This window comes from Halichoerus grypus, chromosome 3 (assembly GCF_964656455.1).
Source record: "Halichoerus grypus chromosome 3, mHalGry1.hap1.1, whole genome shotgun sequence".
In the NCBI taxonomy this organism is placed as follows: Eukaryota; Metazoa; Chordata; class Mammalia; order Carnivora; family Phocidae; genus Halichoerus; species Halichoerus grypus.
The window spans coordinates 58,435,592-58,451,040 of NC_135714.1; the positions used below are offsets into that span (position 1 = coordinate 58,435,592).

The following is a 15,449-nucleotide window of genomic DNA, read 5'->3' on the forward strand; positions in this document are numbered from 1 at the left end:
AGATATTTTCATCAAAGTATCTTGGCCTCTAAAGCTAGCCGAAATCCAAAGAATCAGAAATTAATTCGAGCCAGAAACCTAGAATGACCTGCCTGCAAGCCGAAGAGGAAGGCCTTTCTGTTTAGTGCAGTTTTAATCACAGCTTACATTCCTGAATGGTGATGATGATGATGATGATGATGATAAATTAGAAAGATCGTTCAGAAATTTTTCTAAAGTCAAACCTGGCAGTTTGTTCCAGTTTTCCTCCTTAGATGGGAACGAGGGGATTCTCCCAAAGGGCTCCGTCCCCAGGAGAAGCCGGCCTTCGCTAGCCCTGGCTGGCTTAGAGGACGAAATCCCTGCAGCAACCAGCTGAGGAGGAGGCAGCTCCTCCCAGTCACCCTCCTCCTCAACTCCCTTTGCTCAGCCCCCCTCCACCCATTGCTCCCCTTCCCGCCCCGCCCCCCCTCATCCAGGGAATTTCCCGAGCATCCCAACGCTTGAGTTTCCTGCCCGGGGGGAAGGGGCCCGTGCAGATAAAAGGGATGCAAAGGACTTGGGGGAAGCCACAGTGCGCAGGAGCTTCAGATCCCGGCTCCTCTCTTGCCTCTAGAACCTGCACCCCTCACCACCCTGGTTGCCGCAATGAGCCTCCCACCCAGCCGCGCCGCCCGCCTCCCTGGCCCCTCGGGCTCGCTGTGCGCGCTGCTTTTGCTGCTGTTGCTGACGCCGCCGGGGCCCCTCGCCAGCGGTGAGAGCGCACAGCACGCGGCAGGCACCCGGGCCGAGCGGCACGCCCAGCCTCGGCGGCGGTCGCGGCGCGGGGAGGTAGCCCGGGCGGGCTTGCGGGGGGAAGAGCTCTCCGCCAACCTGCCCTAGAACGGTGTCTCTCTTTGTGCCGCAGCCGGTCCCGTCGCGACCATAGTGAGGGAGCTGCGTTGCATGTGTTTAACCACCACGCAGGGGATTCATCCCAGAATGATCACTAAGATTCAGGTGATCGCCGCCGGCCCACAGTGCTCCAAGGTGGAAGTCCTGTAAGTCCTCCTGCGCTGCGGTGTCCACTGTGACCTTGACAAGAGACAAGTCTCTCAGCCCGAGTCTTGAGCCCCTAAGGCTCAAGGGCTCATCCTCTTTTTGTTTCTGCAGAGCCACCCTGAAGAACAAGAAGGAAGTCTGTCTGGACCCAGAAAGCCCAGTGATGAAGAAAGTCCTCCAGAGAATTTTGGACAGGTACCCTGCCGCTTTGATCTTTGTGCTTTTTATTCTCTTTTGAGAGTGCAGACTTCTCAAGGTCCTTATTCTCTGCCTGGGATTTGCCTACCACATTCCAGACCACGCTAGAATAAAAGATGGTTCAAGAGAAAGGGGAGAAGTTGTTGTGGAATGTCCTGGGAAGACTCTTATCACCAATTTCATATGTAATTGCCTAAGTGGTTCCATAGAGCTCATTACTGAGATGTATTTTGTTGTTGTTGTTAGTATAGTCCTTGCGTCCACCCTTTGCTTTTTTTCATTGCTCTTAAGCTCTGTGTTTTGAAAACGGGTCTGAGTAGACAGGAGTGTAGAAACTTGGTTAAACTAATATGATTCTTTTCTCAACAGTGGAAGAAAAACTGATTAAGAGAAAGGACCATGCACTGGAAAAATCGCCCAGTTCCTTAGCAGAGCAGTTTCCTGAGTGTCTCAGGACCCAGTGAAGACAAGAAGCAAGGACAAGTTTTCTCCAATGAGTTAGGCTTCTTCATAAATTTCCCACTTTGAGAAAAGGATGGTGGGGAGGCACCTATGTTTGTCCCTCAAGCTTAATGCTCAGCTTATGAAGTATTTAACACAGTATTTCCCGCTATTTATTTGCTGTTATTTTATCTGCTGTGCTATTTGAAATCTTTGGCAATTGATTAAATTGTGAGTCAAGAATCAGTGGTCGTTAAGCTTTCAAAGTGACTTGTATTTTTAGAATATATTCCTTACAGTGTTACTGAGAAGGCTGTGGGTTTAATATGTGAAAGTTATTTCATTAGAATGCTGTAGGTGGAGATAAATTGTTATCTTCACGCCTCATGAAATAGGAGATATTTTGGTATCGTTTCTTGGGGAATATGTTAGGTTTCCTTGCTCTTGACTCTGGGATGCTGAGTTATATTGCCTTAAAAAGCTGGTGTAACATGCAGTTATCTGTATAAAATATACTTCCTTATTTAGAATTTTTAAATGTTTAAGTTCTATAAGAACTAATATGTTTTTTTCCTATAATTTTAGACATTTGATGTCTTCTTAGTATGGCATAATGTCATGACTTACTAAACCTTGATTTTATGGTGTGTATTAACCATTTTACTAGGAGTACTATAATTCTAGTCACTAAATACATGTTTTGGACAGATGAAGAAGCTAGGAAATAGGCAAATTCCCTATTTCTAGTTTTTTTTTTTAATAGAAATGCATTGTTTGCATTTTTTAGGAATAAAAGCAAACTTCACAATGATTTGTACTTGTAAAGTTTTGAAAAGATGTTTGAGCTATTTAAATATAGATTCACATTTAGTTTTCAAAAAGTATACACAGGTTAAGGTTTTGATCATTTTGTGATAAAGAATTACCTATGCATCACACTTACCATGTGAAAGTTACTCTTTATTACGTGTCTCATTGGTTTGTAGCACTTCTTTTGTTCTTTGGGAAAAAAAAATAAAAGATTTATAAAATTTATTTATGTTGTTTCTTCCTTCCTATACTGTTACAAAATTTCCATTTATTTTTAATTCCACATTATCTTAAAAATAACTATGCTACTCTCTGGCTAGCAGAGAGGACCCTCATTTCCCAGGGCCATTACATTTGTCCCACCTTTTTCCAAGCTCAGTCCCCTTCTAGCTACTCCTCCAGAGCACCAACAGCCTTCAGGTTGTTTAGAAAACACAAACCCTAACTGGCTCCCTATTTCCTAGATGTGACATCAAAGTTGCAAGGCAGGGCAGGTTAGGTTCTGTCTCATCTGACCCCTGATTGCTGCTTCAACGTCCCTTTCCCCTTGCATCAATGCCGTCAGGAGCTTAGTTCCCTGACTGGGCGTGTTCTTTCCGGGGTCCACGCCTTTGCATTTGATGGAGACTCTACCTGGAAGAGCCTTACCACTTTCTGCCTATAGGAAGAAGCTTATTCATCTTTAGAACTCAGCTCAAACAGTACTTCCTTCAGGAAATTTTCCTTGGCACTCCCGGAGTAACTTGCTGGTTTCCATTTTGATGTTCTGCTAGCATCTTCTAGATATGTGAATTTCTTTGATTAGCAAATATTGTATTGCGGGGCTTTTTTGTTTGTAGATTCTTTATTCTACTGAGTTCCCCCAGATCATCAATCATATGTCATTCATCTCTGCATCCCCAGTACCTGACACAGATTGGCTTAAGAATTAATAAAGTATCCCGAACCTCAGGTAATCAGATCGTGTCCTAACATCAGTAACCTGCTCAGTGTGGTGTTGAAGAAATCGTAATTCCTTCACTCTCTTTCTTCTTATCTACAAGTAATCCAACAAGAGCTTTGGCCTATGCAGTCCCCTCAACCCATAACATCTACACCTCACTTTTACCTGGCTAACTCCATCCTTCCTTCAAGGTCAGTTTACCTGTCACTTAGGGCCTCCACTGATCCTTACCCTTACCAGATGAAGGCCTCTTTCATATCCTCTCATAGAACTTTGTTCTCTTCCTTCCTAACATTTTGTCACTGACATGATTACAGAATCTATAGAGACGATATACATGTGATCATTTATTTAGTGTCTATCCAACTTCACTGTAAGCTCCATGAGGTCAAGGATATGTTTATCACATTCATCTCTGTTTCTAGGACACTCTGAGCACATGGTAGGTGCTTAAGCAGAAGTGTGGTCCAGGCTAAACGAGTCCCACTGTCTCTATCAAAACAGCAGGTTTATCTAAATAGCTCATTCTTGGGGCGCCTGGGTGGCTCAGTTGTTAAGCATCTGCCTTCAGCTAGGGTCATGATCCCAGAGTCCTGGGATCGAGCCCCTGCTCGGTGGGAAGCCTGCTTCTCCCTCTCCCACTCCCCCTGCTTGTGTTCCTGCTCTCGGTGTCTCTCTCTCTGTCAAATAAATAAATAAAATCTTAAAAAAAATAAATAGCTCATTCTTAGGAAAAGCAAGAAAATGGAAGGGGGTGCCTGGGTGGCTCAGTTGGTTAAGCAACTGCCTTCGGCTCAGGTCATGATCCTGGAGTCCCTGGATCGAGTCCCACATCAGACTCCCTGCTCAGCGGGGAGTCTGCTTCTCCCTCTGATCCTCCCCCTCTCATGCTCTCTGTCTCCCATTCTCTCTCTCAGATAAATAAATAAAAAATCTTTAAAAAAAAAAAAAAGAAAATGGAAGGAAGGAGACTAATCCAATTGATATGCATATATACTCATACCCCAACTGGATTAATATATATGCTTATATTAACACATGTATTTCTTAGTACAGGCTAATATATTATTAGTATATCTATATCTAACTTAATTTATTCTACATCTTTTTATCTCTTCCCTTATATGTAAAATACCAATTAGATTCATATATGTATTAACATATTATTATTAATTAATATAGTATATTAATTATAGTAATACATTATGATTATATATTAATATATCTATACGACAGAGAAAAGGAAAAAAGACAGGAAGATACAAAGATATGGAAAAGTTCAGAGATGATTTGCTGACAAATTTTTTTAGCAATAGATAAAAGCACAAAATACCCCCCAATTTTTTTAAAAATCATTACACTTCTGGGGTGCCTGGGTGGCTCAGTTGGCTAAGTGTCTGCCTTCAGCTCAGGTCATGATCTCAGGGTCCTGGGATGGAGCCCTGGGTCGTTGGAGCCTGCTTCTCCTTCTGCCTCTGCCTCTGCTCCCCCCACTTGTGCTCTCTCTCTCTCTCAAATAAATAAATAAAATCTTAAAAAAAATCATTAAGCTACATACTCTCAAACAGTATTTTTTTTTTCCCTTTGAACCTATAAATCATACACTAATATTAGGGAAACATTAAGAAAGCAAGCCAAATTACCATAGATGTGAGAACTACAAATTTCAGTGTTTTAAACAATCTCTGATTTGTCATATCGGCCCCAAAGTACTCATTGAGTAACTGCGTGACAATAATAACTGAAAGCATATTACATGTCCTTTGAATAGGTGAAATGTATGTTCTGTGAAGAAATAAACGTTACTGATTACTTTTTTCTTTGTCATCATTCTAGATCTTTGTTTTTTCCAGAAGCAAGATTTGTAAGTTTAGCTTGTTTATAGACCATAGAATAAGACCTCATTTGTAATATTCTTGCAATTCTGTTTGTCATGCTCATGCTATAATTGGCTGTTCTATAAAGAAAATAGATTATATCACTGATGTAGATAACCTATACAAGAATCTCAGTGACAGCTACGAGTCACTAATCCTACTATTACTATTGATCCTGCCACTAGCAAATTCAAGGACTAACATATCTGGGGAAAATTAACCCACTGAAGTTCTTCTAGGGATATAGCTTATATTTTCCTCATACAAACTCCTAAATACTACACCCCCACTGTTATCCATCTGAAACTCACTGTCAGTTATAAAATCACTGGGACTTGAAAAAGAGGTCAGCTAAAATATTTATGTTACTCCCCCAAACCAGACAATTTTCCATGTTTAATTAATGCCCCTTATTTTACCATATTCTCCTGCTTGCCTCTGGGTGTGACACCTTCACATAATCCTTCAATTCCTGAAGTTATGACAAGATCTATGATAAAATCTGACTAGTGGCTTTGTTTTTCTATCATACTTTTAATTCCTGCACAAGGAAAAGAATTGCTGTGGGTAACTCTCATATGGTACATCATAACTTCAAAAGTCCTTCCTGGATGTTACAAATTGAGAAATTTACCACATAGAATGAGCACCTGGGGATTTTGACTTTCCTCCCTGACTGAATCACAGAAGACAAGGAGAGTGCACATGATTCTGACTTTGGCTGACGGTCCTGGTTTGCTTTTAGTCAGCAAAATTAATATTACATTCCCAAAAAGGATTATCCATACTTCAAATATGTGCAGTGAAATAATGACTTAGAAAGACCTAGAGTTTATGTGTAAAATTTTGTTTTTACAAAGTCTAGAGTTCCATTTTTTTAAATATTGAGAAATGACAAGAACCCCTTCCTCCTCTGAAAAATCCACATTCTTAATAGAGGTGATTCTGCCGCCCCATAAATGTGGGGTGATTGCTTCTGACCCACCTCCAGAATGGACAAAGAGAAAAATGGCTAACTCATTTCTAGCATGAGAGGCATGAGATAGTTCTTTACCCTTCGTGGTACAGTACCAAGTCAGAGTAACTGTGTTTCAGATCTAGTTTTGAGCACTTCTGGCTATTTGGCCTTGGCAATTTATTTAACATCTCCATCCCTCAGTTTTCTTGTCTGTAAAATCAGTACAGAAATATCCATCTCACAGGCACTAAGGCCTAATCCTGGAACAAAGTAGATATTTGACAAATATTAGTTCCTTTCTCCTCATTCAAATTCAGAAAACTGAGAGCTCCATAGTTTAAGTGCCATCATTTTTTCCCCAAACATATCCATATTCTTTCTATCTATGCATGGATGTTTATTTAGTACACCTAAGAATTTGTTTCCACGAGTCTTTTTTAGGAAGCTTCTGGAAACAATGTTTTCATATTCTCTCTATTCTCTGTCATTCATGTGTTAGCATTATTAACATATATGGTGTGTTTTCCTTCTTATAAATATTCATCCATCAACACCCATTTATTGATAATCCTGTTACATGCTAGACCAAGCCCAGGATCCTTCCAATGTGGAGATGACAAAAGTGAGAGGCTTTCAGACTAAGTTAAGGCCTCTTGACGGCCAATATACTGAGTTCTCTCTGACAAAGCTTTACTTGAAAGCTGAATGAAAAGGGACTAGGTTTTTTTTAAAAAAGAGAGAAAGAGTCCCTTAGGTGGGATTCCCTAGAATCAAACTCCAAGAGGACATTTGTGTGCAGGAAGTTTACTGAGGAGTGCTCTAAGAATTCCCATCTGTCAGGAAGTAAAGAGAGGGTCGGGTAGAGGGAGAGCCTGCCGCTAGAGCAGAAGATTCTGGGGCGGCTCTGCGAAGCTCTGGAGCTGGGGTAGCCTTTCAGAGCCATTCTGAATTGTGGCAAGAGAGCGGATCTCTGTACTCCCCCCACCGACCGGTCACTAGATGAGGGCTGTCTCTGGGGGGCGGGCACAACTTTGGGCGAGACAGTCCCTTTAGGCCCTGGACTGTTCCCAGAGAGGACCTCGGGCAGCCATCATTAGCAGCCGAGGGACACTGCTGTGGTGTGTCACCCCCGGAGGGAGGCTCCTGAAAGGGAATGAATCTAGGAGGTGCAGTCGGGGTTCAGGGGCAGGGGAGGAGAGGGAAGGGGAGAAAGGAAAAATCACAGAAGAGGAGAGGCAAGGAAGGGAGGAGAGGAGGTGGAAAAGGCGAGGAAGGCGGAGGGGACCAGGAGGAGAGGATGTGAGGGGAAGGGAAGGGAGGAGAGTGGAGGGCTTGTGCCTTCACTTTTTCTTTTTTCTTCCTTCCCTTCCCTTCCCAACTCTCCTGTCTCCTCACTCCCTCCTTCTCACCTTTCCTCCCTTTCTACCTCCCTTCCGTTCTTGTTCTTCATGTGTTCCTGAGAAGTAAAATCATGCTACTGGAGAAGGAGGAGCAGGAGGATGGGCTGCCCCAGCAGGCACCTGGGCTAGCAGCCAGCCCCCGGCCCTCCCAGGTGGGTGAGGCTGCGGTGGGGGTCTCAGCCCCTCCAGTGGTGCTCTGACTACACCCGCCTGAGTGAGGTCCAAGTGCCACTCATTAACATACAGAATTATTAGAAATAATAAATTGTTGTTGTAGGCCACTAAATTTGTAATTGGCTTGTTCCACAAGAGTATCATTATGCATTGGATGTTCAGTGGATGGTGTTCATCAACATAAAGTTAAAGTGAAAATTCTCAGGCCTGCCGAACTTTGCAGTGAGTGCTTCTGTCTAACAGCACCCAGGAAGACATTTCCCCTGAATTCTTTCACCCTCCCCCCCTTCCTCTCCATTGCCCCCCCCCCCCCCCACACACACACACTTCATCTCTGGGCAGTCTCCAGCCTCAATTGACTTGACTGCCAGAGTAATGAAGGTCTGGATCATTCTTGTCAACTCAGAATTATACAGAAAACGTATTTGGTTTCAGCACATATAGGAAATCTTTTATTGGCTAGAATTTCAATTTATTGCTGAAGGTGCTTTAACAACAAGACCCAAAATTGTATTAGCCCTAAGATTTTCTGTGCCAATTGCTTTTAGGACTAATTTGCAAGTGATAGCTTATTTCCTTCATACTTGGGGGATGTCAGTTCAAAATCTTTTATGTAAGACAGAGTTAACGTATCTTAATTTTCATGGATAATGCTCCTCCAATGCCTCTAGATATTTTCTTTTAAAATAGCTAACAGATAAGTTGTTTTGAGTCTTAGAAAACTTGCTAGTTTCCTGAATGACTCTATGACTCTGCTATTTATACAATGACTTAAAGGAGAAAGAGATAAAGTAACTTACCACAGAATAAAATGAAATGAACAGCATGACAATGTCAGATCAATAAAAAGGCTGTCATTTTAAAACCCAAGAACCCTGACACTAATTTCATAGCATTGATTTAAATATACTATTTTGTATAAGCTGACTTCTTTTAGTTGAATAACTGATTTCAAAGTATCTTTTCTAGTAGTAGCAGATTAGTATTGATGTCCCATTGTTTTGCACAAATATTTGAGGTCTCACTTTTAAAAAAGAAATAGTTAAATGACCAAGTCACACAACGAAGAGAACTTTTAAACACCTGGTACATAGTAGTTACTTAATATTTATTGAATCAACGAAAGCTAGCAAAACATTATTTACCTCAAATGCCAACTAATAGGCTTGTGAAATTTTAATGACTCAAGAAATTTGTTAATGCTTCCTCATGAACCTTGCTGACGATGTGTCTTTTGTGACAAATTTGTTGATTAAGACAATGACTTAATGATATTCTTCTACGTGCCTACCTCTTTCCTGATACTAAATGAACGAGGAAAGAAAGTTGGATAGTGTATGTATGAGGGAAAAAGTGTCCAGTGAAGCCAATAAATACAGTGAACAATATGTGTTGGGGGTTATGATGGATGGAAAAAGAAAGATACTATGATGCTTCAAAAAAAATCTTTGTACCTTGCTCTGGAAATGGTTTTGAGCTTACATTTGAATAAAAATATATCTGACCAGAGAATTAATAACATTTCAATCTCAATAATGAGGAAAGACAATAAAGCCATCACTCAGGAAGAACTAGAAAGAAGTTAATTCTCCTTACTCTGTTTCCTACTGATAATCTCTCTGCAATTCACTCCACATCTCAGCTTTTTCTTGATCCTGTTTCTTAGACAATGAATTTCTGAGTTGGGAGAGGTGGAAAATCATTTTAAGATATTCTACTGCTAGACTGGAAGTTACAAGAGGAAAATAAATGGGGTGAGAAAAATAAGAAATACTCTTATAAAACAGGACCTATGAACTTAAGTAGGTGTAGTAGTCACTGTTAAACAACAGGGGACATTGACTTAAAAGTTAAAACAAGGGACACCTGGGTGGCTCAGGGGTTTAGGCAGCTGCTTTTGGCTCTGGTCATGATCCCGGGGTCCTGGGATCGAGCCCCGCATCAGGCTCCCTGCTCTGTTGGGGAGCCTGCTTCTCCCTCTCCTTCTGCTACTCCCCTTGCTTGTGTTTGCTCTCTCTCTCTGTCAAATAAATAAAATCTTTAAAAAAAATTGGAAAAAATAATTTACTGTATTCATTCTTTTGATAAAAAAAGTAATTTTGTACATTTGAATATTTTGAGTGTTTTTTTCCAGAATTTTAAAGTTATAAAAAGTTGGCAAAAAAAAGGGAAGTTTAAATAATAATGTGTAATATTCATGCGTAGTTTTAATAGGAAGAGAGCTTGTGGCCCGAACTTTATCCTTTATTCCCAGCCTTCTAAATCACCTTTTCTATACCATAGGTACTTGGGACCACATGGAGTTTGGTTTGAGGATTGTGTCTGATTAAAAAGGAAGGAGAAACTTTCCTTCATGTGATACACAGTCATTGACTAATACTGTTGAGGACCCGCTGTATATTGCATTATCCTACACCCCGAAGGATACCTAAAGCATTCAAAGAAACCTAGGGCATGCCTTGGCTTTCAAAAGCCAGTTGAGGCAGCAAGTTTTATAGAAGAAACAGGGATCCAGACAATAATACACACCAGCCAGCATGTGATGTGTAGGTCTGCCCTGCATCTCTGTGGGGCTTTATCTATATCATGTGGGGTTTGAGACGGAGACCCATAAGGAGGATCTGAGAACTGAGGAATAGAGATTTTATTGCAATTTGTAATACTGCAAAACTGGAAACACCCTTGAGGTCACCAATAAGACAGAGGTTGGACAGAGGATTGCCCATGCCATAGAATGTCATGCAGCCATTAAAAAAAGGATGGGGCAAAACTACATTGGGGTAGCATGAAAGGATGCTGAAGACATATTTTGGAAGGACAAAAGCAAGCTATATAATGATCCCATTTTTATTAAAAATTCTGTGTCTACCTCTATCTATATACGAGCTTCTCTATGAGTGATGTGTGTGTGTCTCTATGCATATGTATACATGTGTATATAAATGCAGGTAGAATAGGAAACTAATGCCAACTTGTTACCAAAGGTTACCACTGGGGAGTGAGGATATAGAATAATGATGATAACACTTCTTATTCCACATACATCTGCAGTGTATGAACCTTTTACAATAAATTATATTACATGTTTCCCTGTAATAATAAAAATAAAAGAAAAAATAAATATGCTGGGGCTTGCTTTTTAGGGTAGACTCAGGTGTCAGAAATAAGCAGTTTATTTTATAACACAAGGGGAGAGGAATTTTTCTTCTAGTTTCTGGATGAAATGATAAAAAAAATAATACATTTGGAAAACAGAAAGCAGCCCATAAACTAATACACAGAGTGAGCCTTTTATGATTATTGGCTCATATTTTATCTACATCCTACAAACAAATCCTAGCATTTGTCAACAGCCAATTTGGGAACAACTGCTTTCCTTGGCAACCAGAAAGGGCTGCATATTTATGTTTTCAGATACTCATAAAGTGTCTTTTAAGCCTACAAATTGCCTTATCAGGGCATTGTCACATAGTTATACAGAGAAAATACGTGTAATACTTCAGTCTTGTTCTTACCTCCCGAAGTGGGAGGCTATGTTTGTGTAAAGGAGATGGGGACTGAGAAAAGGATGGGGGAGAGTGTGAAAGGAAGTAAAAATGAAATTGAGCAGGAACTCTGACCCGCCTGGCATTTATCTGGGTTGGGCACAGCCTGCCCACCCTCCCACATGTATTTCCATATACCCTCACCTCTCCTGCCTTACCTTTTTCCTCCTTACTGGCCTTGAGGGAGCTTGTATAAAAGGCATCAGGAGAGCATGAAAAGTCACATTGCTGCAGACTTCTAGGCAGCAATACACCCTCACGCTGAGGTCTCCTGTCTCTAGGAACGACTCCAGCTTAATCTTCTCCACCATGAGCCTCAGACCTAATGCCGCCTCCTCCTGTGCCCGCACCAGCCCTCTCCGGGTCCTACAGGGGCTGCTAGTGCTATCCCTGCCCTTGACCACGCTGCTTCCCTGGGCAGCCGGAGAAAGTAAGAGAAACTCCGGGAAAACTGAGGGTGGAACGTCTGCTGCCCTGCAGCAGTGGCGGGGGGGGGGGGGGGGGGGGGGGGACACTGCCCTGGTTCTCCTGGGGCGGGAGACGGGCATTATACTAGTAACTCTAGGCGGCGAGGAGATGCTTCGTGGGCACTCTGCTAAGGTACTTCACTGGAGGTTTGAAGATGATCGTATACCCAGTGGCTTTATGAGAGAGGTACAGTTAACGAGCAAGGAGACTAAGGAAACAAGTCAAGAGATAAGATCTCCGCAATAATCGCAATGGCTAATCGAGCCACACTTTCTACCCTAGCTCAAAGTGTGGACAGGAAACAGTTCTTTGAACTTTACTGCATGTGTATGAAGACCATCTCTGGCATTCATCCAAGTAACATCCAAAATTTGGAGGTGCTCAGAGCAGGACCCCATTGTGCCAATGTTCAAGTGATGTAAGTCTCTGCTTCTGTAATCATTGCCTCATTGGGCGTTAGGGAAACTCTCTTCTCTCCCCGTCAACTCTATTGTATCCAGCCCCGTGGATCCCTTCTGAGAGTCACGCCAGGGCACTCACACAAAATTCCATTCCCTCTTGCAGAGCCACACTGAAGAAAGGAAAGAAAATCTGCCTGGACCCAGAAGCTCCCAAAATCAAGAAAATAGTCCAGAAAATTTTGGAAAACGATGGGTCAACAGCTTAATTGGTTCACTTTGTCAAACCTTTTTATCTCCCAAGAATGGGAGGAGTTTGAAGGCTTGACTTTCTGGAGTTCTTATTTATTCAAAATTCCTATTCGTATTGTATTAAACTTTGGATATGTTTTCCATTCTGCCTCAAAAAGTCACATGGTATTCTGAGAAGGCTGGTTAATAGATGACAGAGAGAAGATGACAATAAGCAAACTTACTTTCAAAATATAATGTATGGTTTATTCCCTAACTCTTGGTTAAGTGTGGCACTCTGCTTTGCATTCATTTATTTAAAATTTTCTTTTCAAATACTTACATGTGCATTAACCTATCTTGCTCTACCTTACTGTTAGACTAGCTATGCCCATGATGATTAATAGATTCCATAATGGTCAATGATATTTGGAATCACACAGAGCCCAGAATAGAGCACTTGCTCAAGAAATGTTTGCTAATTTATTTAGGCGCTTAATGGAGTTTTTCACTGTCTTAGTCTTAGGATGTCTTGTTTCAAAGCATTTTCTGAAAGATATTTCCAGTGTTTATTTTAGCCTTCAAACCCTAAAAAGAATAAAGTTGTAGAAAGTGAGTCTTGTAAGCAGTGGTTATTTATTTTAAAGAGAATATATTTAATATGAGTAGAATAAAAAAACATATGATGAAAGGTGCCTGGGTGGCTCAGTCGGTTAAGTGGCTGCCTTCGGCTCAGGTCATGATCCCAGAGTCCTGGGATGGAACCCCACATTGGTCTCCTTGCTCAGCGGGGAGTCTGCTTCTCCCTCTCCCTCTGCTGCTTCTCTCTCTCTGTGTCAAATAAATAAATAAATAAACCTTTAAAAAAACATATGATGAAAAGCATTAACATTCTCTATTAAAAAACTCCAGTATTTTCAATAGTAATAATAATAATACAGGTTCTATATAGTGTTAAATGTTTTAACCTGACATGTTTGTATATATTTGCATTCACTTAATATCTGCATGGTTACAATTTTAGTATTAGAACCAACCCTGTGAATGAGTAAAATAAAAAATGTAAACTTTATCAGACTTCTAAGTATTGTTTTGTAATCAACAGACCTTTCATTCTTTTTAAAATTGTTTTTATTTGAATATAGTTGACACCCAATGTTACATTCATTTCAGGATAGTGATTAAACTTCCCCATACCTTATGCTGTGCGCACCAGAAGTGTAGCTGTCTCCTTACAACATTATTACAACATCATTTACTATATTCTCTATGCCGTGCCTTTTATCTCCATGATCTACTCATTCCATAACTGGAAGCCTGTACTTCCTATCCCCCTTCACCCATTTTGCCCATTCTCTCCCCCCTCCCTCTGGTATTTCTTAATCCCTGAAATTTACACCCACACTATTCTTGCACAAGTATTAACCTGAAATCAAAATTTGTTATTGTTTTGTTGTCATATAGTATTAATTTTAACAGAACTGTTTGTTGAAAAATGCCTTAATTACCTTTTTGGGTTTTTTTTACACTTCAGTATTCCACAATCTAGCAAACAAAATCACCAGTTGATGATTTGTGTCATTTTTAATTTATTATAATAATAGCTAAACTTTACTGATAAATTTTAATATACCAGGCATATTGAGTGTTTTGTATGTATGAATTAAATAATTCTCACAAGATAGCCATAAGAGGACATCCTCTGCAGAGAGCATAATTGGGTAAATAGTTCTACCACTTGCTAACTGCGTAACTTTGGGCAGGTTGCAAAACCTCTCTATGCCTTAGTTTCTTCATCTCTAAAATGGGATAATAATACTGCTTATCTCACAGAGTTGATGTGAAAATTAAGAGTTAATAAATTCAAAGGGCTAGAAGTAGTGCATGTTACATAATGACCCATATATAAATGTTAAGACTATTTGTTATTATTCTATTATAAGCATCCCCAGCATTATAGAGAAGAAAACTGAAGTTCAAAGAGATTAGGAAATTTGCCCCAAGATCAGATAACTAGGTAGGTGACAGAGTGGGGATTTGAAACTCTGCTTTTAACCACCACACTGCTTTCCTTGATTCTTCTTTTGCTAATAAAGAGATTACATTATATATCACACAATGTTATTGGCACACAAAATAGGACCTGATCATAAGTAGCATATTGTGATGGTTATAGGCGAAGAAGTACGTTCATCAACCCCAACCTGCACATGGACTTTGGGGAACACTCATGTAGTAAGCATTTAGTCCACAAATTTTGTATTTTAAGATCTCCTTTTATTATCTCCTCATCATAGGCCCAGTGCCTTAAAATGGTTTGTCTACAAAATAAATGCATTTATTAAGTAATAGTTAATAACAACAACTACAAATATATATATATATACATCAAAGCAGTAAGTGGGGATTGCAGTCATTTTCATTAGCTTTTCTCCAATAATTCCAAAATAGCTCAGACGTCTCATTCATTTCTCTAGTGGCTTCCTACTGAAATCCAACAGTGCCAGCTCCTGAGACATGACAGAGTTCTTCCACTAAACTGTACCTCCTCAGAGGCAAATGTCTTTTATTTTCATGTACACATGTTAAACTATTTCATTTAATGCACAGAAAGAATCATAATCGTCACTTACTACTTCCTGCAAATACTGAAATCCAGGGGTAAGGTTGCACAAATCCAGGGTGCCCCCCATTCATAGCCCAAACCATTCCTTCTATCTATTCCCTCTGCCACTAACCTTACTGGGGATCTCAAGTTTTAATGCAATAAAGTGGTCTAAGGTACAGCATATTCTGTATCAGTCATTGCATTGGGTGCTGGATATTAAAAAAATGTAAGTCACACAGAATTGTCCTTGAAGAGATCATTGTCCGGTAGGAGAGGCAGATAGGTTGACAAATCATCACAACCATATGGGACACACGTTAATATACAGACATGCTCTAACTTAGTAAAGAAACGACACGTGAATAAATCAAAGCCTCA

General features: G+C 40.5%; 2 protein-coding genes across 2 annotated transcripts; both read left to right on the forward strand.

Moving 5' to 3' along the window:
- Positions 1-521: 521 nt before the first annotated feature.
- On the forward strand, positions 522-2,694 carry LOC118526649 (C-X-C motif chemokine 6-like). The gene is made up of 4 exons (XM_036078025.2): positions 522-733; positions 887-1,019; positions 1,132-1,215; positions 1,588-2,694. Exons 1-4 carry the CDS (start codon positions 628-630, stop codon positions 1,604-1,606), a joined length of 342 nt encoding a protein of 113 aa, XP_035933918.1. The 5' UTR covers positions 522-627; the 3' UTR covers positions 1,607-2,694.
- An 8,981-nt stretch (positions 2,695-11,675) lies between these two features.
- On the forward strand, positions 11,676-12,501 carry PPBP (pro-platelet basic protein). The gene is made up of 3 exons (XM_036078023.2): positions 11,676-11,796; positions 12,117-12,252; positions 12,399-12,501. The coding sequence occupies exons 1-3, from the start codon at positions 11,676-11,678 to the stop codon at positions 12,499-12,501; spliced, it is 360 nt and encodes a 119-aa protein (XP_035933916.1).
- The last annotated feature ends 2,948 nt before the right edge of the window (positions 12,502-15,449 follow it).

Coding starts and splice junctions, on each gene's coding strand:
- LOC118526649 (XM_036078025.2), top strand. CDS start 628: ATGAGCCTCCCACCCAGCCGCGCCGCCCGCCTCCCTGGCCCCTCGGGC. Junction 734..886: donor GCCGGGGCCCCTCGCCAGCG/GTGAGAGCGCAC, acceptor TTTGTGCCGCAG/CCGGTCCCGTCGCGACCATA. Junction 1,020..1,131: donor TGCTCCAAGGTGGAAGTCCT/GTAAGTCCTCCT, acceptor TTGTTTCTGCAG/AGCCACCCTGAAGAACAAGA.
- PPBP (XM_036078023.2), top strand. CDS start 11,676: ATGAGCCTCAGACCTAATGCCGCCTCCTCCTGTGCCCGCACCAGCCCT. Junction 11,797..12,116: donor TCCCTGGGCAGCCGGAGAAA/GTAAGAGAAACT, acceptor TTTCTACCCTAG/CTCAAAGTGTGGACAGGAAA. Junction 12,253..12,398: donor TGTGCCAATGTTCAAGTGAT/GTAAGTCTCTGC, acceptor TCCCTCTTGCAG/AGCCACACTGAAGAAAGGAA.